Consider the following 23568-nt stretch of genomic DNA (forward strand, 5'->3'; position numbering starts at 1 on the left):
TTCCGACGTGTTGGTGTGTATCTGGGTTTTTAACAACACCCACCTCACGCCCACCACTACCACTTATGCGTTTAACTGCGAGCGAACTTTTTATCCTTTTGTGTGTCTCTTCACGCTGATGCTCATGGCGGCCGTGGCACTGTGAATCGACTCACTTATGTGAAACTGTTTAACTTTTAATTTTCAATTTAGGTGGCAAGAAAAGTCGGGTTAGGAGTTTACAATGCTAATAGCTCTAGCTCGAGCAGATGCGAGACCCACTGCATTGCAAATGTTTGTTGTTTATTCATACTAGTCCTGCAAATGAAGCCATTTTTCATCCATTCCACTATTGCTTTACTTATGCTGCTTCCACGAATACAAGTAACACTATACCAATTACATTTTTGCCTTCACTTTCAAATTGATTCACTATTACAGAGCGTTTTAAGATGTAAACTTTTGCCTTTTATGTGTATATACCCTATAAACCTGGTGCTGTTATTTAATTTTCTAAGGAGTTGTCGACCCACAGGTGGCAGTGGACCACAGGATAAGAATCGCTGCCTTGAATGTTTTCTACCCAGTTCTCAGGCTGGACACAGAATCAATGTGGAAATTAATGTATTCAGAAAGTGCATTCTGCTCCTCAGACCGGAGCTAAGCATAAAATTGGGTATCCAAAGGGAAGTTTGGGATACAATCTGTAGGATAATTGTTTTGGCACCTAGAGTGCAAGTACCACTGGGGAGTGGTCAGAAAGTGTCCTGGATAACAGTTATAACATCAACTGTCCACCTGTCTACATCTCTAGACACCAATAAGAAATTGATCCTTGAGAGCGTGCCATGCAGTGATGAATAGAATCCGATGCTGTTATATTGAGTATTCTCCCTATTCCATCTATTTGTAAAGCTGCCACTTGGAGCTCAATCCATACATTTACTAAGAATTGTTAGTTTGACTTGGGATCCTGCACAGGTGTAAATATATAGGTCAACCTTGATGCCACATCTTGCTTGCATGAAGCGTCTTTCAGTGGTCCTTAGCCCACATTTAATGTTGAGTTGTTTACTACTTTATTCTACCTTTTATGAATATCAGAGGGAATCCATGGCACAAAATGAAAAGTTACCTAATCATAATCCAACCCAGCACCCGCCATTTCAAGACTATACATTTGGACCTGGAAATTGGATGTTATTGTCTTCTTTGTGCTAAAAAAAAGAGTACCTGACTCACTGCTGGACATTACAGGATACTGCAGTCTCTAAAGATTCATAAATGGGGAGGGACAATTTTCACTGTCTTGAGTGTTTATATCAGGTCACTATTTCCTTCTTATGGTTACATTTTATTAAGCAGTGTTGTTTTCAGCCTAGTGTTCACATATATTCTACCATTTTATGACTTTAGAAATAAAAGCCATGGGAAAACTGATTAGTTATAAGTAGCTATTCCTTTTGCTTCATTGTTTATTACACTTTCACTACGTCATAAGTCCCCATCCATATGTTTACAAATTATGCAAATAATTACAACATGAGCAATAATGTAACTGATAGGATATAATTATAAAGGGAGGATCTCATGAAGCAGCATTTGATTTTCAGCACTCTTCTACTCTCTTAACCAAACACGCATTCCACAATTTCTTCAAAATATAACATATACAATTACTTTACTATGGAGATATATGCCATTGGAAGTAGTCTTTAATACTTGTCAAGACGCATGTAGTTTATTTCCAGAATTATGCTAAATTGCTTTAATATCTTATTTTTCGGTCGTTCAACATAATGACGTTGCTTCTTAATGCCTCTTTGATCAAAACCTAACATTGTTTCTACTAACATAACAAAACTGTGTATTTATTTGTAGGAGACATGGCTTTGCTGAGGGCAGCCTACCAGCTGAAAATGAACAACCAGATCTGCTAAGAAGTGAGATTTGCAGTAGAACGGGAATCATTGAAGTAAGCAACCTGACTGGTAATATGCCCGATTTACAAGTGCCATCATATGCTGGTCCACAAGAGCAACACAATAGGCTGCAAGTTATGGAAGAGCTTCCTCAAGCAGCTTGTGACACTGATATGGGGTCTTTGATGCACAAAGGCTGTATGGACCCAGAAGATTTTACAAGGAATCAAGACACAGTAATTCAGTGTTCAAGTCATAGGCCGGGGACATTAGATACCCTGGGATTTCATACTCCTCCTTTGGATACTCAAGGCCTGACGTATTATACAGAAGCTGAAACATTACTGTATCGCAGTGTTTTTGGCACCTCTTTTGGAACTCCCACGCTGGATGAACCATGGGAAGGTAGGCAAAACCTACACAATTTTCAGATTAGGAAACATCCTATGTTTTCTCAGTTTGCTGATAAAATACAAAACAGCAGTTGTTACTATTGTACATTAGATCATATCTCTTGTAAAGAATGTCAATGTAGCCATCAAATAAAAATGGACTGTTCTCATGTTGAATCACCAGAATCTGTCCCCTCTCATTGTGCTGCTTATCCTTATCCTGTAGGAAAATGTATTACTAAAGAGAAGTCTCAAGACCGAGAAACTGAAGTAACCGATCTCACATACAAATTAAATAAACTGGAGTTTACTGCTGATTTACCATGCCTCTTACGGAAGTATTCGTGCTCAAACCCTGGACTCCTGCAGGCTTCATCATTTTCCATGTCAAACACAGACCTCCTGATTGATGATGTAAATACTGGTGTTTCTACAAATGGCGATGAACAATTGCTGAGATCCTCCTCACTCCATGTAGTGGATTCCAATTATGACAAAAGCCAACTTATGGCTGGTAGAATGTTGGGGTTGTCTGCACAGGGTCATAAGCTCACAAGGTCATTCTCCTCGTCTACATTGGACACACACTTTCCTGTAGTTCAGCAGAAAATTATTGCCGGTCAAGATAGCCATGAAGGATGTCTAAGGTCCTACTCTCCATGCATAACAAAATCTGACATAAGTAAAGGGGACCTTTTTGAGAAAGGCAGGGTTGAAGTCAGTTCTAATATACATGAAGTTCCACTGTCCCTTTCATACTCAACGAATGGAAAAGACCGCCACCACATTTTAGATGAACAGCATGTGAAAATGCTGGTGAACAGACATGAAGAGATGGGGAGCTGTTGTTTGCCCTTGCTTGTAGAATCTAAAAAAGACCTGCAACACATTGTAAAGACCCAGGAAATAAATACATTTGCGGATGGACACCTCAAATCTCAATTAACTGGTCCTTCTATTGAGAAAGACTGTCAAGCCTCGACAAAGGACCATCGTTCGAGTGTCATTGCCATAAAGGAATCTGAAGAACAATTGAAGAATCAGTTAGATATACAACACTATCCATTATTAGAGAAAGATGCATGTGTACCAGAAGGTTGCTTGCAAGGTTTAGATAGCCATGTGACATCCACTCCTGTGAAGTCAGGCACTTTGCTTCTTTCAAGATCTTACCACATCACAAAAAATATTTTGGAAGGGAATTATGTTGGGAGCTGCTACCACAGAGATGGCTCCCGGCTCCGTAAGTGAACTAAATGTTTTTCTTCCCATGTTTGCTGCATAATACATATTGCATAGTATTTGACTTGACCATTAAAATAATAATGGACTTAAATCCCAACATAAAGCTGTTGTATACTTACAAGATTGCAAAAGCTTATGGGTATGTTTTCAAATGGCTGTAGTATAATACTCTGTTTTAGGATTGAATGGGCTTGAGCATATTGTCAGAGGTTCAAGAGTGGAAATGATGTTTTATAGAAACATTGTTTGGGGAATAAGGAGATTCCATGGTCTGGTGGGTAGGAGCTATCTCTTAGGAAACATTTACTGGCTGACGGGAAAAGTGAGAGCTGTTGGGTAGGCTTTGTAGGAAGTAAAGAAAATCTCTGTAGTATCTGCTATTATGGGGGAGTTTGATGACCACTAGGCTCTGCCTGTTAGCTACAAGCTTCAGTGAAGACTTTCAGTAGTCAACATTACTTCATCCTTTTTAGCGAGACACAACCAAGAAAAGAGAATCTCAGATATTTTTTATTTACGTTTTGTGGCATGTAGGAGCTTAAGTGGATATAAAAATGCAACTCATACTGTTGCTTAATGTTTTAAACATATCTGGCAGAATGTGTTGACAGTATTCATATAGTATTTATTTGAATCTTGCGAACTACTACTAAAAGCAAAGCAAATTATTTATACAATAGAAAAAACAGGGTACCATTCTGTGATATTGTGTCCTGTTTCTGTAAGTTTGTGCACAACCACATCCTAGTTTGTTTGTGACTAATTGTCATAATAATCAGCAGTCGTAAAGGAATGTACTGTTCAGTGCCGATGTGACTGTTTGCCGATAGACTTTCATGAAGTGTTGGTATTGTCTTCTTCAAGCACATTTTGAGGTTCTTGGTGCCTGGGCTTGGTCCTAGAGTTAATGTTTCTTGATTTTACAAAAACTCAAGAACCTTGTTAATTTCCAGCTCCAATCTAATAACCTGAACATTTTTCCGTAGGGAGAGTCAATGACAGACAAGTATGAAGCTGTCATAACTCAGTTCAATATTTGTCATACTTGTGTGTTTGCCAATGTCTATATGTACTCACTGAACAAAAATCTTAACTGTAAATTATGACTTCTTTTGTTCGTGAGACATTAATCTGTTTAAAAAGCCCTAAGATTTACAGAAAAGATTGACATCAATCAAAGGCACTCACTGAACAAAGATATAGTTTCATGGCAAGTTTGGTGTAGTTGATTAGACAGCTCAGTTTCTTATGGCAATTGAAATAAAAAGACTACGGGCCACATGTACCAAGATCTGGTTTTGCGAGTCGCAAAACTGGATGTACGACAGTGTCAATGACACTGTTTGCGATTCGCAATGGGGTCGCAAATGACATACCTCATGAATTTGCATGAGGTAGGTCACAATTTGTGACCCCATTGGGAATGGCGGCACTCACAGGAATGGTGGTCTGCTGGGGCCAGCAGACCACCATGTCTGTGACTGCTTTTAAATAAAGCAGTATTTTTTTTTAAATGCAGCCCGTTTTCCTTAAAGGAAAACGGAATGCAGTGCGAAAACAAAAATGAAAAGTTTTCTTTTCATTTTTTCAGAGCAGGCAGTGGTCCCTAGGATCACTGCCTGCTCTGAAATTTTTTTTTCGCATGCATTCACCAAGGGAAAGGGGTCCCATGGGTTAGCACCAGTTTGAGACTGGTGCTAACTGCGATTGTTGCAGTCACAAAACAATCATACATTGGACTGCGACTCGCAGTTAGGAAGGGAACGCCACTTCCTAATTGCAACTCGCACACCCTTTTTGCGATTCAGTAAATAGATTACCGAATCTCAGAATAGGTTCTGTACATACCAAAATGTTTTTTCCTGTTGCAAACGGTCCGATTCTGCGAATCGGGCCTTTTGTGACAGGAAGAATAGTACATGCATCTGGCCCTACATTTTTTGTCCCCCACTCCTCCAAAAATGGTTTACGGTAGTTGATTGAAAGGTTTTGTCTAAGGTCCTCACTAGATGCCAAATTATATGTAGATCAAAAAGACACCTTTTCAAAGGAAACTGAGGACCTGCTTTAGAGTTTGGCAGACAGGGTACTCCAGTGCAATAGCGACGGAGTATCCTTGTCACCAAACCGCCAAGTTTATACTGACATGTAAAAGATACTCAATCAGCGTAATCCTTCCTCCAATGGCTCAACGGAGTAGTGGCCATTGGAGGAAGCACAAAACACCGTCCGCCCTATTTAGCATACCTGCTGTTATGTGTTTTTTTTTTTTTTTATGTCCAACACCGCCATGTAAAACCCTGCTGTGAAGGACAGGAAAAAAAACATAATGAGCCCACACCCTGCAAGAAAACTCCTATAGCGTGGGGGCAATTAGTTTTTATTTTTTAAAAGCAAACCCCTGGTTTGGGAGTTTGTTTCTGAAAAATAAAAACTACGGAAAAACTATGCCAGCCATCACTGGCCGTCCGTCAAACTTTTCCAACATTGACAGGAATTGCCATGAAAGTGGTTCTTGCAGTTACATACAGATGGCCACAGCCTGGCAGATTTCTCTCAATTTGGCGAGTGGCGGTCCCTGAGGATGGCGGGGTCAATGTCTTCTACTATCCTGATGGAGTAACCTCAGTTCTCCAAACTCTAAATCAGCCTGTGAGTCTTAATAATTACACAGTTGCTGGCTGCAAAATGTGTGTGTGGGTGTGTGTGCATGTGTAATCGTTCCTAGGATCTGTCCAGGTTCTGCTTCCAACTCCTGTCCATCTATCCTATGTAGTGCGTGACCCTTGGCCTTTTGCGGTGGAGGTTGATCAACAACTCCCACTGTCTTCAGCTGAGCTTACTGTGTTCTGATTGCAGATCTTGTGCCAGTCCCCATGTCCGTGAACAAGCTGCACAAGCTCTTTGGCAGTATGTGGTGCACTGGGCCACTGCAGCCAAGCCTCGTGTCGTCATTGTCATGCATAGTTGAACTGTGACATTTTGTTTTCATTTTCCTTTTCAGAATTTGCAAATAAAAAAAAAAAAAAGTTTCCAAATATTTGTGGATCTCCGTGTGGATTTGCAGATCTGGGGACACCTGATGTGGATCTGCGAATCCTGTGAGAAAAGCAAGGCTGTTTATTATTTTTGTGGACAATACTGCCCCAGTAGTCTCCTCAGAGCCACATCCACTTAGGGCTAGGGGATGCCCCGTGAGCTCAATTATTTGCCCTTTGTCAATGTTTTCAGGTTGCAGGCTTCAGTGCCAGAATCTGACGCAGGACCCACAGAATCTGTATTAATTGAAGGGAATAATTGCTTCCTATATCAATGTAATTTGTTTGTTTTTCAAAAGCATTATCCTCAGATGATTCAGGGACCTGTGTCTGCGAATAATAGACACATTAGCAGACAAGATATACAAAATTACTGTTTGATTGACCCTTTAAAGCTTGCCCAATACCATTCTGTAATACAAGCATCTCAAAAATTACTGAACAGGTTTACACCAAACCTCTCCTAGGCCCTATTCGAAGTACAGTTTTAGTTTCTTGCTAAATTATGTGTAATGCGGTTGAGTAGTGTTGGACCTGGCTTTTTGACAGGGACATCCCCAAACTTTTTGCCTCCTTCCTCCTATTTTTTCTGACCTGTTGTTGTTGGCTTTTGACCTCTGAGCACTTTACCACTGCTAACCAGTGCTAAAGTGCATATGCTCTCTGTGTAAATTGTACTATTGATTGGTTTATCCATGATTGACTATTTAATTTACCTGTAAGTCCCTAGTAGAGTGCACTACATGTGCCTAGGGCATGTAGATTAAATGCTACTAGTGGGCCTGCAGCACTGGTTGTGCCACCCACCTCAGTAGCCCCTTAACCTTGTCTCAGGCCTGCCATTGCAAGGCCTGTGTGTGCAGTTTCACTGCCACTTCGACTTGGCATTTAAAAGTACTTGCCAAGCCTAGAACTCCCCTTTTTCTACATATAAGTCATCCCTAATGTGTGCCCTAGGTAACCCCTAGAGCAGGGTGCTGTGTAGGTAAAAGGCAGGACATGTACCTGTGTAGTTATATGTCCTGGTAGTGTAAAACTCCTAAATTAGTTTTTACACTACTGTGAGGCCTGCTCCCTTCATAGGCTAACATTGGGGCTGCCCTCATACACTGTTGAAGTGGCAGCTGCTGATCTGGAAGGAGCAGGAAGGTCATACTTAGTATGGCCAGAATGGTAATACAAAATCCTGCTGACTGGTGAAGTCGGATTTAATATTACTATTCTAGAAATGCCACTTTTAGAAAGTGAGCATTTCTTTGCACTAAAATCTTGTTGTGCCCTTCAATCCACGTCTGGCTAGGTTTAGTTGACAGCTCCTTGTGCATTCACTCAGACACACCCCAAACACAGGGTACTCAGCCTCACTTGCATACATCTGCATTTTGAATGGGTCTTCCTGGGCTGGGAGGGTGGAGGGCCTGCCCTCACACAAAGGACTGCCACACCCCCTATTGGGACTCTGGCAGACAGGATTGAGCTGAAAGGGAACTTGGTGCATTTCTTAGAGACTCTTTGAAGTCACCCCCACTTCAAAGGCACAACTTAGTATAAAACAGGGCCTCTGCCCTACCTCATGAGACACTTGCTGGAGAAGAAACCGGAACCAGAAACTACATCCTGCCAAGAAGAACTGCCTGGCTGCTCAAAGGACTCACCTGTCTGCTTTCTCCAAAGGACTGCTGTCTTGCTGTTGCCCTGCTGCCTTGCTGAACTCTTGTCTGGCTGTGAAAGTGCTCTCCAAGGGCTTGGATAGAGCTTGCCTCCTGTTCCTTGAAGTCTCAGGACCAAAAAGACTTCTGCCTTTCACGTGGACGCTCCGTGCGCCGAAAATTTCGACGCACAGCTTGTTTCGCGGCGAGAAAAACACCGCACACCGACGCTGATCAACGCGACGCCCTCGGGACGATCGAGACTTCGACGCACAACCTCGCAAGGACAAAGCCGCCCGACTTCCAAGGAGAAATCGACGCGACGCCTACCGTGAGTGCGAAACTTTGACGCACGGCCTCGCAAGGACAACGCCGCCCGACTTCCAAGGAGAAATCTACGCGACGCCTGCCGTGAGACCAAAATTTCGACGCACGGCCTCGCAAGGACAACGCCGCCCGACTTCCAAGGAGGAATCGACGCGACGCCTACCGTGAGATCGAAACTTCGACGCGCAGCCCCGCAGAACGACGCGCAGCCGGAAAATAAGCAGGAGAATCCACGCACAGACCCGGGACATCTGGTAATCCTCGCGATCCACAAAAAGAGACTGTCTGCGCGCCGGAAAACGACGCCCGACTCCCCCGCGTGGAAAAGAACGACGCAAGTCTGTGTGTGCTGAGCGGAAATCGACGCACACACCCCTTTTTCCACGCATCTCTTCTCCTGTGGCCCTCTGAGGAGATTTCCCACCAGAAACCAGGTACTCTGTGCTTGAAAGACACTTTATTGCTTTTTAAAGACTTAAAGACTCTTAATATCACTTTTCAGTGATATCTTTACAAATTCATATTGCAACTTTGATCGTTTTGACCTGAAGATACCCAGATAAATATTATATATTTTTCTAAATACTGTGTGGTGTATTTTTGTGGTGTTATGCTATGGTGTTGTATGATTTATTGCACAAATGCTTTACACATTGCCTTCTAAGTTAAGCCTGACTGCTCGTGCCAAGCTACCGGAGGGTGAGCACAGGCTGATTTTGGATTGTGTGTGACTTACCCTGACTAGAGTGAGGGTTCTTGCTTGGACAGAGGGCAACCTAACTGCCAACCAAAAACCCCATTTCTAACATTGGTGATCAGCGGTGAGGATAGGACTTGTGTTTGTGCAGTGACATACAGTAGCTAAGTATTTCACTACCTACCCACAGTTGAAGGTCAACTTGATTTTTCATCTCTTTTGACTTTTGGTCTCTGATGTCCCCCTGGATATACTATTGATATTTTGGACTTTGGATTTTGGTTTTTGCTGGTAAGATCCTATCAGAATGGGATCGCTTACCTACTTATTCTTTTTGCCTACTGACCACCTCACTAAGGCTGACCTAAGGAAGCTTTGCAGAGAATGTGGCCTTCCTGTAGCAAAGAGATCTACTAAAGCAGAGATGCTACATGCCTACATAGTCTGGGAGGAAGACAGATGGGCAGAGAGAGAGGCAGCAAGAAACCAAATGACTAAGTACCCCTCAGAGGAGGAGGAGGACTACTCACATGAGGAGAAAGACGACTCAGATGAGGAAAGAGACCCAGTGAAAAAAGAATGGCTCATGGCTCAAGCACGGTGGATGGAAGAGCTAGATGAGTTTCTTGAAAAGGCGGAGGCAGCAAGTCTCTTAGCCCTGGAAGAAGAAAAGATTGCAGCTCAAGAGCGGAGCTGTAAAGAGCTGAAACTGGAGGCCGGAAGTGCTGAGTCCAGTTCAGATGGTGGCAGCAAAAATCTTGCATCTAGTACTGCTGAAGAAGGGCACAAGCCCAGAGATGTGGTGCCCAACTTGAAGAAGGGAGTTGACACACCCCAGGCAGTTCAAGGGTATGAGGTAGTTCCCGTTATGCACAGGGTCCCTGAGAAGGATTCGGGAACTGGCACAGGGAGTCATATTCCTACTGTGGGGAGGGACACTTTACTGACTCTAGCAGAGAGTGACAGAGAAAAGGGTTCCCCCCTGGTGGACGTCCTGGATATAGAGTGTAGAGACATCCCAGAAGAGTTTGGGTTGAGTGTCAGGGACAGACAGATACTGTCTCACCAGTCTCAGGAGGGTGAAGTAGAGTGCTTTTCCAAGGTTGAGTTACTGGGTGGTTGGGTGAAGGGTACTGTGGTTAATACATGTGAAGGGCAGAGTGATGTAATTGCTGGAGAGCATATGTCTGGTCCTTATTTTCCAGAGCTACGCCAACACCAGGTGGAGTGTGAGTTCTCTGACCCCAGGGAACTTGCAGTGGAGGCAGACTTTTGGGTGAGTACCAGAGAGTCTGAAGAGGCATTTGGGGGTGCTCCTGAAGGGAGTGGTCTAGGTGGTTCCCGACCAGGTGAGGTGGGAGAGGATTGTAGTGTCCCAGGTAGGTCTCAGAGCCTAACCTGTACCGTAGGGCCACCTTTTGAGGGAAGCCCCGCAGTGTCAGAAGAACTTGGGGGGATGACTGTAGACAGCATCCCAACAGTTCTGGTGTCTGGCAGTACCACTCCTAGTGAGGGGGTGCAGAAGTCCAGACATAGGGTTGAGAGGGGGTGGCAGACCCCAGTGGAGGATCTTGAAAGTCAGGGGTCAGCTCTGAGAGCAGAGCCCCCCAGGAATGGCCCAGGTGAGACCGTTTCTGGTTTGGGGGAAACCCAGACTCTGCCGGATGGGCAGAGGTCGGGAGACCTGCGCCAACCAGACTCTTGTGTGGCCCTTGGGGACGGCGTGTCCCTTGTGGGGGGTGAGAGTGCCCCCCAGAAAGTCCTGGGGTGCCAGGCAATTGCCCAACCTCAGGGTGGTGACTCTGGGTTGGCTAACAAGGTTCAGAGGTCAAACTCTGACCTGGTGGGGGGTAGGTGTGCCCCCCAGAAAGTCCTGGTATACCAGGCAATGGTTCAACCTCAGGGTGGTGACTCTGGGTTGGATACCCAGGTTCAGAGGTTAAACTCTGACCTGGTGGAGGGTCAGTGTGCCCTCCAGAAAGTCCTGGCGTGCCAGGCAATTGTTCCACCTCAGAGTGCTGACTCTGGGTTGGATAACCAGGTTCAGAGGTTAAACTCTGACCTGGTGGGGGGTCGGTGTGCCCCCCAGAAAGTCCTGGTGTGCCAGGCAATTGCCCAACCTCAGGGTGGTGACCCTGGGTTGGGGAACCAGGCTCAGAGGTTAACCTCTGACCTGGTGGGAGGTAGGTGTGCCTCCCAGAAAGTCCTGGTGCGCCAGGCAATTGTTCAACTTCAGGGTGGTGACTCTGAGTTGAATGGTCAGGTGCAGAGGTTAAACTCTGACCTGGTGGAGGATCAGTGTGCCCTCCAGGAAGTCCTGGCGTGCCAGGCAATTGTTCAACTTCAGGGTGGCGACTCTGAGTTGAATGGTCAGGTGCAGAGGTTAAACTCTGACCTGGTGGGGGGTAGGTGTGCCTCCCAGAAAGTCCTGGTTTGCCAGGCAGTGATCCAGTCTGAGGGTACAGACCCTGGGCTGGAAGACCAGGTTCAGGGTGTCCCCCCGGACCTGGAGAGAGGGGCTACTGATAACAGTGCCCCTACCCTATTGTCTTCTGAGGAGGCCACTCCTAGTTGGAGGGTGCTGGACCCCAGAAGGGAGGGCAGGGGGAGGGAAGCCTCACCCCGGGCCCTAGTCCAACCTGAAGGTACAGACCCCAGGTTGGAGGGCCAGTTGCAGGTTAACAGCCCTGCACTGGTGGAGGAATGGTACAGGGCGACTTCTATAAGCACCCTGACCATGGTGGACTCTGGGGGTACCGCTCCAGGAGGGAGGGTACAGAGCCCCAGAGGGGAGGACCCGGTTCAGGCTGTCATCCCTGACCTGGTGGAAGGGAGAGTGGTTAAAGGGTGCCCAGCACCTGGGGCTACCGCCCCCCACTCTCCACAGCCACAGTGGTGGGAGAGCTTTGAGAGGTCTGGGGCCTGGCTCTCATCCCTGACAACTGTCAGTAACCACAGTGGCTTGCTGTCCGGGTGGACAGAGTTATCCCTGGGGAGGGGACAAGTGTCACACCCCGGGGATAGAATGGGCAACACCACTGGGTTTGTCCTGGTGGTACTATCCTGCTCCTGGGATACATCTGTGAGCAATGTAAGGTTAGGTGCTGCACAGATGAGATCCGCAGGAAAGGAGAAAGGTTCCCCATGGATGGGCTTAGTGGGCCCTGAGAGTATGGACAGAGGGATCCAATTGGAGTCAGGAAGGCGAAGAACTGGAGCATGCCCCTGCTGTTGTGGGCCTGGGTCCTTGTTCTGTCGCCTCAAACAGGGAAGTACATCAGGATAGTGATTGTTCTCCCCTGGCTTTAGGCTGGTGGGGGGTCATGTTGGACCTGGCTTTTTGACAGGGACATCCCCAAACTTTTTGCCTCCTTCCTCCTATTTTTTCTGACCTGTTGTTGTTGGCTTTTGACCTCTGAGCACTTTACCACTGCTAACCAGTGCTAAAGTGCATATGCTCTCTGTGTAAATTGTACTATTGATTGGTTTATCCATGATTGACTATTTAATTTACCTGTAAGTCCCTAGTAGAGTGCACTACATGTGCCTAGGGCATGTAGATTAAATGCTACTAGTGGGCCTGCAGCACTGGTTGTGCCACCCACCTCAGTAGCCCCTTAACCTTGTCTCAGGCCTGCCATTGCAAGGCCTGTGTGTGCAGTTTCACTGCCACTTCGACTTGGCATTTAAAAGTACTTGCCAAGCCTAGAACTCCCCTTTTTCTACATATAAGTCATCCCTAATGTGTGCCCTAGGTAACCCCTAGAGCAGGGTGCTGTGTAGGTAAAAGGCAGGACATGTACCTGTGTAGTTATATGTCCTGGTAGTGTAAAACTCCTAAATTCGTTTTTACACTACTGTGAGGCCTGCTCCCTTCATAGGCTAACATTGGGGCTGCCCTCATACACTGTTGAAGTGGCAGCTGCTGATCTGGAAGGAGCAGGAAGGTCATACTTAGTATGGCCAGAATGGTAATACAAAATCCTGCTGACTGGTGAAGTCGGATTTAATATTACTATTCTAGAAATGCCACTTTTAGAAAGTGAGCATTTCTTTGCACTAAAATCTTGTTGTGCCCTTCAATCCACGTCTGGCTAGGTTTAGTTGACAGCTCCTTGTGCATTCACTCAGACACACCCCAAACACAGGGTACTCAGCCTCACTTGCATACATCTGCATTTTGAATGGGTCTTCCTGGGCTGGGAGGGTGGAGGGCCTGCCCTCACACAAAGGACTGCCACACCCCCTATTGGGACTCTGGCAGACAGGATTGAGCTGAAAGGGAATTTGGTGCATTTCTTAGAGACTCTTTGAAGTCACCCCCACTTCAAAGGCACAACTTAGTATAAAACAGGGCCTCTGCCCTACCTCATGAGACACTTGCTGGAGAAGAAACCGGAACCAGAAACTACATCCTGCCAAGAAGAACTGCCTGGCTGCTCAAAGGACTCACCTGTCTGCTTTCTCCAAAGGACTGCTGTCTTGCTGTTGCCCTGCTGCCTTGCTGAACTCTTGTCTGGCTGTGAAAGTGCTCTCCAAGGGCTTGGATAGAGCTTGCCTCCTGTTCCTTGAAGTCTCAGGACCAAAAAGACTTCTGCCTTTCACGTGGACGCTCCGTGCGCCGAAAATTTCGACGCACAGCTTGTTTCGCGGCGAGAAAAACACCGCACACCGACGCTGATCAACGCGACGCCCTCGGGACGATCGAGACTTCGACGCACAACCTCGCAAGGACAAAGCCGCCCGACTTCCAAGGAGAAATCGACGCGACGCCTACCGTGAGTGCGAAACTTTGACGCACGGCCTCGCAAGGACAACGCCGCCCGACTTCCAAGGAGAAATCGACGCGACGCCTGCCGTGAGACCAAAATTTCGACGCACGGCCTCGCAAGGACAACGCCGCCCGACTTCCAAGGAGGAATCGACGCGACGCCTACCGTGAGATCGAAACTTCGACGCGCAGCCCCGCAGAACGACGCGCAGCCGGAAAATAAGCAGGAGAATCCACGCACAGACCCGGGACATCTGGTAATCCTCGCGATCCACAAAAAGAGACTGTCTGCGCGCCGGAAAACGACGCCCGACTCCCCCGCGTGGAAAAGAACGACGCAAGTCTGTGTGTGCTGAGCGGAAATCGACGCACACACCCCTTTTTCCACGCATCTCTTCTCCTGTGGCCCTCTGAGGAGATTTCCCACCAGAAACCAGGTACTCTGTGCTTGAAAGACACTTTATTGCTTTTTAAAGACTTAAAGACTCTTAATATCACTTTTCAGTGATATCTTTACAAATTCATATTGCAACTTTGATCGTTTTGACCTGAAGATACCCAGATAAATATTATATATTTTTCTAAATACTGTGTGGTGTATTTTTGTGGTGTTATGCTATGGTGTTGTATGATTTATTGCACAAATGCTTTACACATTGCCTTCTAAGTTAAGCCTGACTGCTCGTGCCAAGCTACCGGAGGGTGAGCACAGGCTGATTTTGGATTGTGTGTGACTTACCCTGACTAGAGTGAGGGTTCTTGCTTGGACAGAGGGCAACCTAACTGCCAACCAAAAACCCCATTTCTAACAAGTAGTTTTTGTGATAAGTGTGAGCAAACTTTCCTTTAGGAGTTACATTGAAAAATACAGCTTTGGCTCAGACCCTGTTACTTCCCTCCTCTTGGATAGGTGTGCGCTAATTGTGACAGGCTGGACCGTGGCTGTACGGATAAAGCTAATGCCTAATTTTGTGCAGATTCATGAAGAAGGTTCAAAATGATATGCACATCACAAAGCCATTTTCAGTGAAGCAGCCTGTATGTTAATATAGATTACATGTTTAGATGCTCTTATTGTAGAAAAAGGAGTGGAAAAAATATTTTGCAGAGCAACATCGAAAATATTCACAGTTCCCTGTGAACTTTGGGTTTCATAACTATGACAACATATCCAAACAATTCTGCAGAACTTTTAAGATTGTCCAGTTTTTATTAATATTTTCAGTCATGAAAGGTAAACTAACCTTGAACATGTTAATTCCAATCAATGCCCATTGTTAGCTGCATCTTTCAGATAACAACTAGAACAATTTCATCCTACAAAATGCATACAAAAATAAAAGTGGATTATTCCCAGTTGGCTAAAATATGCAATGAGGAATGCAGTCACAAACGATTATGCATTGCTGCGGCATGCCAAATACATTAGTCTCTTTTTGACCTGGCCAGATCTAAGTCTGCTCTGTTTCTGGCCCCATGGTTGCTTGGTGTTCATCCTGCTGAGCAAGAGATAACGTTTCCTCATCCCTCAGTCACATAATTTCAGCAGCCATGTTACCTTTCCTTCTTCATTGCTCCTTAGCTTGGCACTTTAGATTCCCAGCGGTTCATACCAACATTGAGTTCATGGAGGGCTAGTATCAGGAGGGTCAGCCAGTTCTTGTAACATAGTTTTCCACTCCTCCAAGTCCTTTGTAATTTTATCATCTATGCACACTATTTTATCATTCCTATTTCTGCCATCACCATTGTTATGTTATGTGTACTTGTAAAGGGCACTATCACTGGAGAGGGTTTACTGGCGCTGCGCAGGTGTTTGTACCTAGCCCTGCCTATGGTAGGTTGTTTAATTGAAAAGCTAGGCCTTCAGCTTCTTGCTAAAGTCAAGAAGACAAGAGGAGGCTATGATTTTGAAGTGGAGGTTATTCAACACTTTAGGAGAGTTGTATGAGCATGCTTGTCATCCTGATCTGGTTCTGTGTATGCGTGGGATGTGTGTGAGTAGGAGTCCTGCGGAGCTGAGGTTTCTGGGTGGTTGGTGGAAGGAGAGGTGACTGTTCAGGAACGTGGAGCCTAAGCTGTGTAGTACCTTGAATGTGTATGTGAGAAGTTTGTATTGAGCCCATTCGTGTATTGGAAGACAGTGTAGTTCCCTGAGGTGTGGTGTGATGCAAGTTCTGTGTGGGAGGTTGAGGATGAGTCTGGTTCTGAGTTCTGCATGGATTGTAGTGTTCTAGTGAGTTACTTGGTGGTTCCAGCATAAAGGGTTTTACCATAGTTTAACTTTCTGGTGGCTAGTTCGTGAGTGACAGTTTTTGTAGTGTCGCTTAGGAGCCATTTGAAGATCTTCCTTTGCGTCTTCAGGGTGTGAAAGCAAGATGTAGTGACAGCAGTAACTTGTGAAGTATAGTCCAGTTTGCTTTTGATAATTATTCACTGGTTCCTGGTAGAGGTTCTGTATGAGGGTCAGTGTTAGAAATGGGGTCTCTAGTTGGCAGTCAATTTACACCCTGTCTGTTGGACCTGGCTTTTTGACAGGGACATCCCCAAACTTTTTGCCTCCTTCCTCCTATTTTTTCTGACCTGTTGTTGTTGGCTTTTGACCTCTGAGCACTTTACCACTGCTAACCAGTGCTAAAGTGCATATGCTCTCTGTGTAAATTGTACTATTGATTGGTTTATCCATGATTGACTATTTAATTTACCTGTAAGTCCCTATTAGAGTGCACTACATGTGCCTAGGGCCTGTAGATTAAATGCTACTAGTGGGCCTGCAGCACTGGTTGTGCCACCCACCTCAGTAGCCCCTTAACCTTGTCTCAGGCCTGCCATTGCAAGGCCTGTGTGTGCAGTTTCACTGCCACTTCGACTTGGCATTTAAAAGTACTTGCCAAGCCTAGAACTCCCCTTTTTCTACATATAAGTCATCCCTAATGTGTGCCCTAGGTATCCCCTAGAGCAGGGTGCTGTGTAGGTAAAAGGCAGGACATGTACCTGTGTAGTTATGTGTCCTGGTAGTGTAAAACTCCTAAATTCGTTTTTACACTACTGTGAGGCCTGCTCCCTTCATAGGCTAACATTGGGGCTGCCCTCATACACTGTTGAAGTGGCAGCTGCTGATCTGAAAGGAGCAGGAAGGTCATATTTAGTATGGCCAGAATGGTAATACAAAATCCTGCTGACTGGTGAAGTCGGATTTAATATTACTATTCTAGAAATGCCACTTTTAGAAAGTGAGCATTTCTTTGCACTAAAATCTTGTTGTGCCCTTCAATCCACGTCTGGCTAGGTTTAGTTGACAGCTCCTTGTGCATTCACTCAGACACACCCCAAACACAGGGTACTCAGCCTCACTTGCATACATCTGCATTTTGAATGGGTCTTCCTGGGCTGGGAGGGTGGAGGGCCTGCCCTCACACAAAGGACTGCCACACCCCCTACTGGGACTCTGGCAGACAGGATTGAGCTGAAAGGGAACTTGGTGCATTTCTTAGAGACTCTTTGAAGTCACCCCCCACTTCAAAGGCACAACTTAGTATAAAACAGGGCCTCTGCCCTACCTCATCAGACACTTGCTGGAGAAGAAACCTGAACCAGAAACTACATCCTGCCAAGAAGAACTGCCTGGCTGCTCAAAGGACTCACCTGTCTGCTTTCTCCAAAGGACTGCTGTCTTGCTGTTGCCCTGCTGCCTTGCTGAACTCTTGTCTGGCTGTGAAAGTGCTCTCCAAGGGCTTGGATAGAGCTTGCCTCCTGTTCCTTGAAGTCTCAGGACCAAAAAGACTTCTTCCTTTCACGTGGACGCTCCGTGCGCCGAAAATTTCGACGCACAGCTTGTTTCGCGGCGAGAAAAACGCCGCACACCGACGCTGATCAACGCGACGCCCTCGGGACGATCGAGACTTCGACGCACAACCTCGCAAGGACAAAGCCGCCCGACTTCCAAGGAGAAATCGACGCGACGCCTACCGTGAGTGCGAAACTTTGACGCACGGCCTCGCAAGGACAACGCCGCCCGACTTCCAAGGAGAAATCGACGCGACGCCTGCCGTGAGACCAAAATTTCGACGCACGGCCTCGCAAGGACAACGCCGCCCGACTTCCAAGGAGAAATCGACGCGACGCCTACCGTGAGATCGAAACTTCGACGCGCAGCCCCGCAGAACGACGCGCAGCCGGAAAATAAGCAGGAGAATCCACGCACAGACCCGGGACATCTGGTAATCCTCGCGATCCACAAAAAGAGACTGTCTGCGCGCCGGAAAACGACGCCCGACTTCCCCGCGTGGAAAAGAACGACGCAAGTCTGTGTGTGCTGAGCGGAAAACGACGCACACACCCCTTTTTCCACGCATCTCTTCTCCTGTGGCCCTCTGAGGAGATTTCCCACCAGAAACCAGGTACTCTGTGCTTGAAAGACACTTTATTGCTTTTTAAAGACTTAAAGACTCTTAATATCACTTTTCAGTGATATCTTTACAAATTCGTATTGCAACTTTGATCGTTTTGACCTACAATTATCCAGATAAATATTCTATATTTTTCTAAACACTGTGTGGTGTATTTTTGTGGTGTTATACTATGGTGTTGTATGATTTATTGCACAAATGCTTTACACATTGCCTTCTAAGTTAAGCCTGACTGCTCGTGCCAAGCTACCGGAGGGTGAGCACAGGCTGATTTTGGATTGTGTGTGACTTACCCTGACTAGAGTGAGGGTTCTTGCTTGGACAGAGGGCAACCTATCTGCCAACCAAAAACCCCATTTCTAACACTGTCCAAGTATGGACCCTCACTTTAATCAGGGTAAGACAGATACACTGCTCAGATAACCCCAGCTCACCCCCTTGGTAGCTTGGCACAAGCAGTCAGGCTTATCTCAGAGGCAATGTGTAAAGTATTTGTACAGCCACACATAGTAACACATTGAAAACACCACAAAAGAACTCCACACCAGTTTAGAAAAATAGCCAATATTTTTCAATCAAACAAGACCAAAACGACAAAAATCCAACATTTACAAGTAAAGATATCATGTTTTAAAGTTTAAAAAAAAAAGAGTTATTCCATAAAAATCAATGGATGTGTTTTTTTAGCACCAATTACCTGGTCTGCGTCAAAGATAAAGCTGCAGGGGTGAGGGTGCATCAGAAAAGCAAGCCATGTGTCGATTCTTACCCTGCCTAATAAGCGATGCGTTGATTATTTCCTCGCAGGGAAGAGATGCATCAATTTCCAGACAGCAGCATGCTCGGGTCCGTGCGGCGATGTTGATGATTTGACACTCAGGGTCCGTGCGTGAAAATTTCCAGCACTCTCTGCGAAGGGTCCATGTTGAGAGCAGGTGCTGCGTCGATTTTCTAGCTGCGTGGCAGGCCCTGCTTCAAATGTTCAGCTACAGGATGGGCGGTGCATCGATTTGTCTGATGCACACACAGTGGTGCGTAGATTTTCCCTCTAGGCTACCAGCTCATTCCAAGGACCCAGAGACTGGATGTGGCACCCCTTGGCAAGTCAGGAGTCTCAGCAAGAGAGTCCAGGTGCTGACAGATGAAGTCTTTGATGTCCCTGAGACTTTGTAACAGGAGGCAAACTCAGTTCAAACCCTTGGAGAAACTTCCCAAGAATGATACACAGCAAAGTCCACTCTTTGTCCTTTCTAAGGCAGAAGCAACTACTGCAGGCCAACACAGCAAAGCACACACAGCAAAGGGGCAGTACTCCTCCTTACACCTCTTCAGCTCTTCTTCTTGTCTTGGGTTCCTCCTGATCCAGAAGCAATCTAAAGTGGTGAGGTCAGCAATCGAATACTTATACTCATTTCTGTCTTTGAAGTATGCAAACTTCAAAGGAAAGTCTTTGAAGTGCAGAAGACCCTGCCTCTTCCTTGCCTTGCCCCAGCCACACTCTAAGGGGTTTGAAACGGTATTGTGTGAGGTCAGGCACAGTCCTTTCAAGTGCAGGCGTCCGCTCCTCCCTACCACTGTAGACGAGGAAGACCCATCAGGATGTGCAGGACGCTCCTCAGCTCACTTTGTCTTACTGTCTAGAGTGAATTTACCAACAGCCCAACTGTCAGTCTGACCCAGACGTGGATTCAGCAGCCAAGCAGAGGCACAGAATGGTTAAGCAAGAAAATGCCCACTTTCTAATAGTACTATAATAGAAAAGGGGTAAGGCCTCTAAAACAGTGAGGCTAGGCCAGTCAAAATACACAAAAGAGACATGTAATTTACTTGGAAAGAATTATTCACAATCACAAGGAAAAACCAATTACCTCTCACTGGCATCAATTCATTGCATTTATCAAAAAAACAATTTTAATTGAAAAAAATGTATCACGCACAGAAAAACAAATACAGAAATGAACAATTACATCATATAGAAAAATTGGCACTACACAAACATAGGTAATTGGTTTTTCCTTTTCACTGTGAATAATAATTATTTCTAAGTAAATTAGTGTTGGCTCTTGTCTTTTTTGTGCACTTTCTAAAAGTGGCATTTTCAAACTCACAATCTAAAAACCAACCTTCACCAAAAGATGTATTTTTAAATTGTGAGTTCAGAGACCCCAAAATCCAAATCTCTAGCTGCTCCCAATGGGAAACAGCACCTAAAAGACATCTCAAGGCAACCCCCATGGTATCCTATGGAAGAGATAGGCCTTGCAATAGTGAAAAGCAAATTTAGCAGTATTTCACTATCAGGACATGTTAAACACACTAGTGCATGTCCTACCTTTAAAATACACTGCACCCTGCCTATAGGGCTGCCTTGAGCCTACCTTGGGGAAGGCTTACCTGTGGTAAAAGGGAAGGTTTGGGGCTGGCAAGTGGGTACACTTGCCAGGTCAAACTGGCAGTGCAAAACTGCACACACAAGTCACTGCAGTGGCAGGAGTGAGGCATGTTTACAGGGCTACTCACGTGGGTGGCATAATCAGTGCTGCAGGTCCACTAGTAGCATTTGATTTACAGGACCTGGGCACTTTACTAGGGGCGGCTTACCAGACATAGATCATGTGCACTTTGGCACTGGTTAGCAGTGATAAAGTGCCCAGAGTCCTAAAACCAGCAAAAACAGACCAGAACAAATAGGACGATGTAGACAAAAGGTTTGGGAATGACCCTGCAAAGGTCCAGCAGTCCAAGTTCAGCTGGCCACCAATTGGAGACCTACGGTGAGGTGTTCTTGCTTAAGATCACTACTTTTGTCTTGTTGGTGTTCAGCTTCAGACTGCTGACTTTCATCCAGGTTGCCACTTCGGTCATGCTGGCAGTGAACGTTTTTCTTATGTTGCGAGTCTTGTCGAAAGCAACCTGAACACCCTTGGACTCATCCAATGAATGGCTAGTCTTTTCTTGGCAAAACCTGCTTCCATAGATGCCAGCGTGTGTTTTATCCAACCCTTACTTTTCTCTTACTAATCCCATCAAACAGTGGTTCTACATCAACATAGATAAGCCTCCTGTGATAGATTGCAGCTTCTTCAACACATCTTAATATTAATGTGGTTTTTGGTTTAGATCAGTGGTTCCCAACCTTTTGACTTCTGTGGACCCACACTTTATCAGTACTGGTACCCTGGGACCCCCACTGAATCATTTTTGGAATCTGGGGACCCCTCCAATGATTCATTACTGAAATCTGGGGACCTAATCTTTTAATATGATTACATTTTCTAACCAGTCATGGACCCCCTGAGGAGGCTTTGCGGTCCCCCAGGGGTCCCTGGACCACAAGTTGGGAACCATTGGTTTAGACCATACATGTTTATCAGAGTCACGTATGTCAAGTTAATGAGTCCAAGGACAAATGGATATTTGCCACCTGCATCTGATAGAATGCAGATTTGTTTGAAGGCTATCCCTTTTTTAAATCAGGATGGCTACCTCTCCTAACATATGTGGAGAAAGATTGACTGAATCTATGAGCTCCCATGTTCCTCGCCACATTATGAGGCTCCTGTCATGAGAGGTGGATCTCTTGTTAAAATACTGTGTTAATGGTGTGTCTTAATACATGCAATAATTTGGCATGTTTTCCTGGTACTATTCAAGCCCCTAACAGTCAGAGTTTAACATCCTGAGTGGAGATGTTTGCGGACATTTGCACAGATGTTTTGAAGTAGCATTAGTCATCATGCTGTCTGATTTTAACAAATTTAACATGTTCTCCTTCTTGTCATCTATCACACTGAATTGGTTTATTAGGATTCCTTTAAATTCCCACTCACCCCCTCCTCCTACTTTAATCAAAAACTTATCAGGGGAAATTCCTCAAGTGTAACCTGGGAAAATAAATTGACCAGAGTAGCACTATTTGATCACTTCACATATTTAGTAGGATGATACCATTGTGTTTTACACAGAGTGTGACCAACTTCTAATAATTTTATTTTTTATTGAGTTGGTCTAATAAGCCACAAACATGTGTTAACAGTTTCCTCCGTTAGGTGTAATCATGAACCAATGTGTGTCTAATTTTCAATTGAAAAGGTTAAACATTTATGACCAACTTGCCAGTTACTGCATGCAATTCTAACAAAGTATTTGCGATATTTAGAAGATAACAAATTGACAGTCACATGCATCCAGAGTACTACAATTAAATTGACTTAGTTGTCATTCCATGTCACTAAGGTGCCGTCTACTTGCTGAGCTGTTTGAAGCATCAACAATCAGTCAATGGGCAAACGTTTGTTCAGGAAGATAGACGCTGTTGGTAGATCTGCTAAAAACATTTGATTTGCCATTTATCTTTAATTTGAACCATGCTGGATAAAGCATAGCTTATTGCACTTCGAGAGATTGTCGTTTTTTCTTCACAGGAATAAATGTACTTTGTTTCCTATACTGTTTGATTAAAGGGTGGGATGAAGGCAATCAGTGATGTGGTATAGCTGATGCCGAATAGTTTCTTTCCATTTTTAGGACCTTGTCCCGAACCCTTTAAATGAGGAGCTTAGCAATTATAAGGCAGGGTGGAACCCCAGGTATCGGTCAAGGGGGACAATGTGCGGTGTGCACATTCTACTACAAATACCTGAGAAAAAATAATTCTGTCAAAGGTCTCTCTTACTATGTTCTCTTATAATTTTCAGTGAGCCTCCTGGTAGTTGATCCTGGTAGGCCCTAGATGTGAATGTTACTCCTATGACATCATACCAACTTGCTGCATGCTCGACATAGCACAGTCTTAACACATCATGTTCGTAGTAATTATGCCTATTTCATAATTCCGCTAGCCTTAATTTATTGGCCTTTTTCAATGTACAAAGAACTGTACACAGTTCATTTTGTTTATTGTGTCATTAACAGCTAGTTGCTCAATTTATAAATGGGTGGGGTTATTCCAGAATTTCTTAATATTTAATTGATTGTGTATAACTGTCACATCCACGTTTTATCCGTAAACCTGCTGTTTTGACGGCCTCACCTAGTCTCCATAGTTGATTTTATGCATTTATTCGGGTCTGCGAGGTGTTGTGTGTACACACAAGCTGTTGGTTAGAAATCTACAGTAGGAGGCTGTCATCGGCATAG

General features: G+C 45.2%; 1 protein-coding gene across 10 annotated transcripts in view; it reads left to right on the forward strand.

The window, feature by feature from the left end:
• The window catches only part of PASK (PAS domain containing serine/threonine kinase), a 1088660-nt gene that overhangs the window by 426985 nt on the left and 638107 nt on the right, over nucleotides 1-23568 (forward strand). For 7 of the 10 annotated variants that reach the window (XM_069213654.1, XM_069213650.1, XM_069213651.1 and 4 more), the window contains one exon: nucleotides 1861-3536. In XM_069213654.1, coding sequence (XP_069069755.1) covers nucleotides 1861-3536 — 1676 coding nt within the window. The remainder of the gene's footprint in view (nucleotides 1-1860; nucleotides 3537-23568) is intronic. The other 3 variants (XM_069213655.1, XM_069213656.1, XM_069213657.1) reach the window with 2 other exon arrangements.

This window comes from Pleurodeles waltl, chromosome 11, assembly GCF_031143425.1.
Source record: "Pleurodeles waltl isolate 20211129_DDA chromosome 11, aPleWal1.hap1.20221129, whole genome shotgun sequence".
In the NCBI taxonomy this organism is placed as follows: Eukaryota; Metazoa; Chordata; class Amphibia; order Caudata; family Salamandridae; genus Pleurodeles; species Pleurodeles waltl.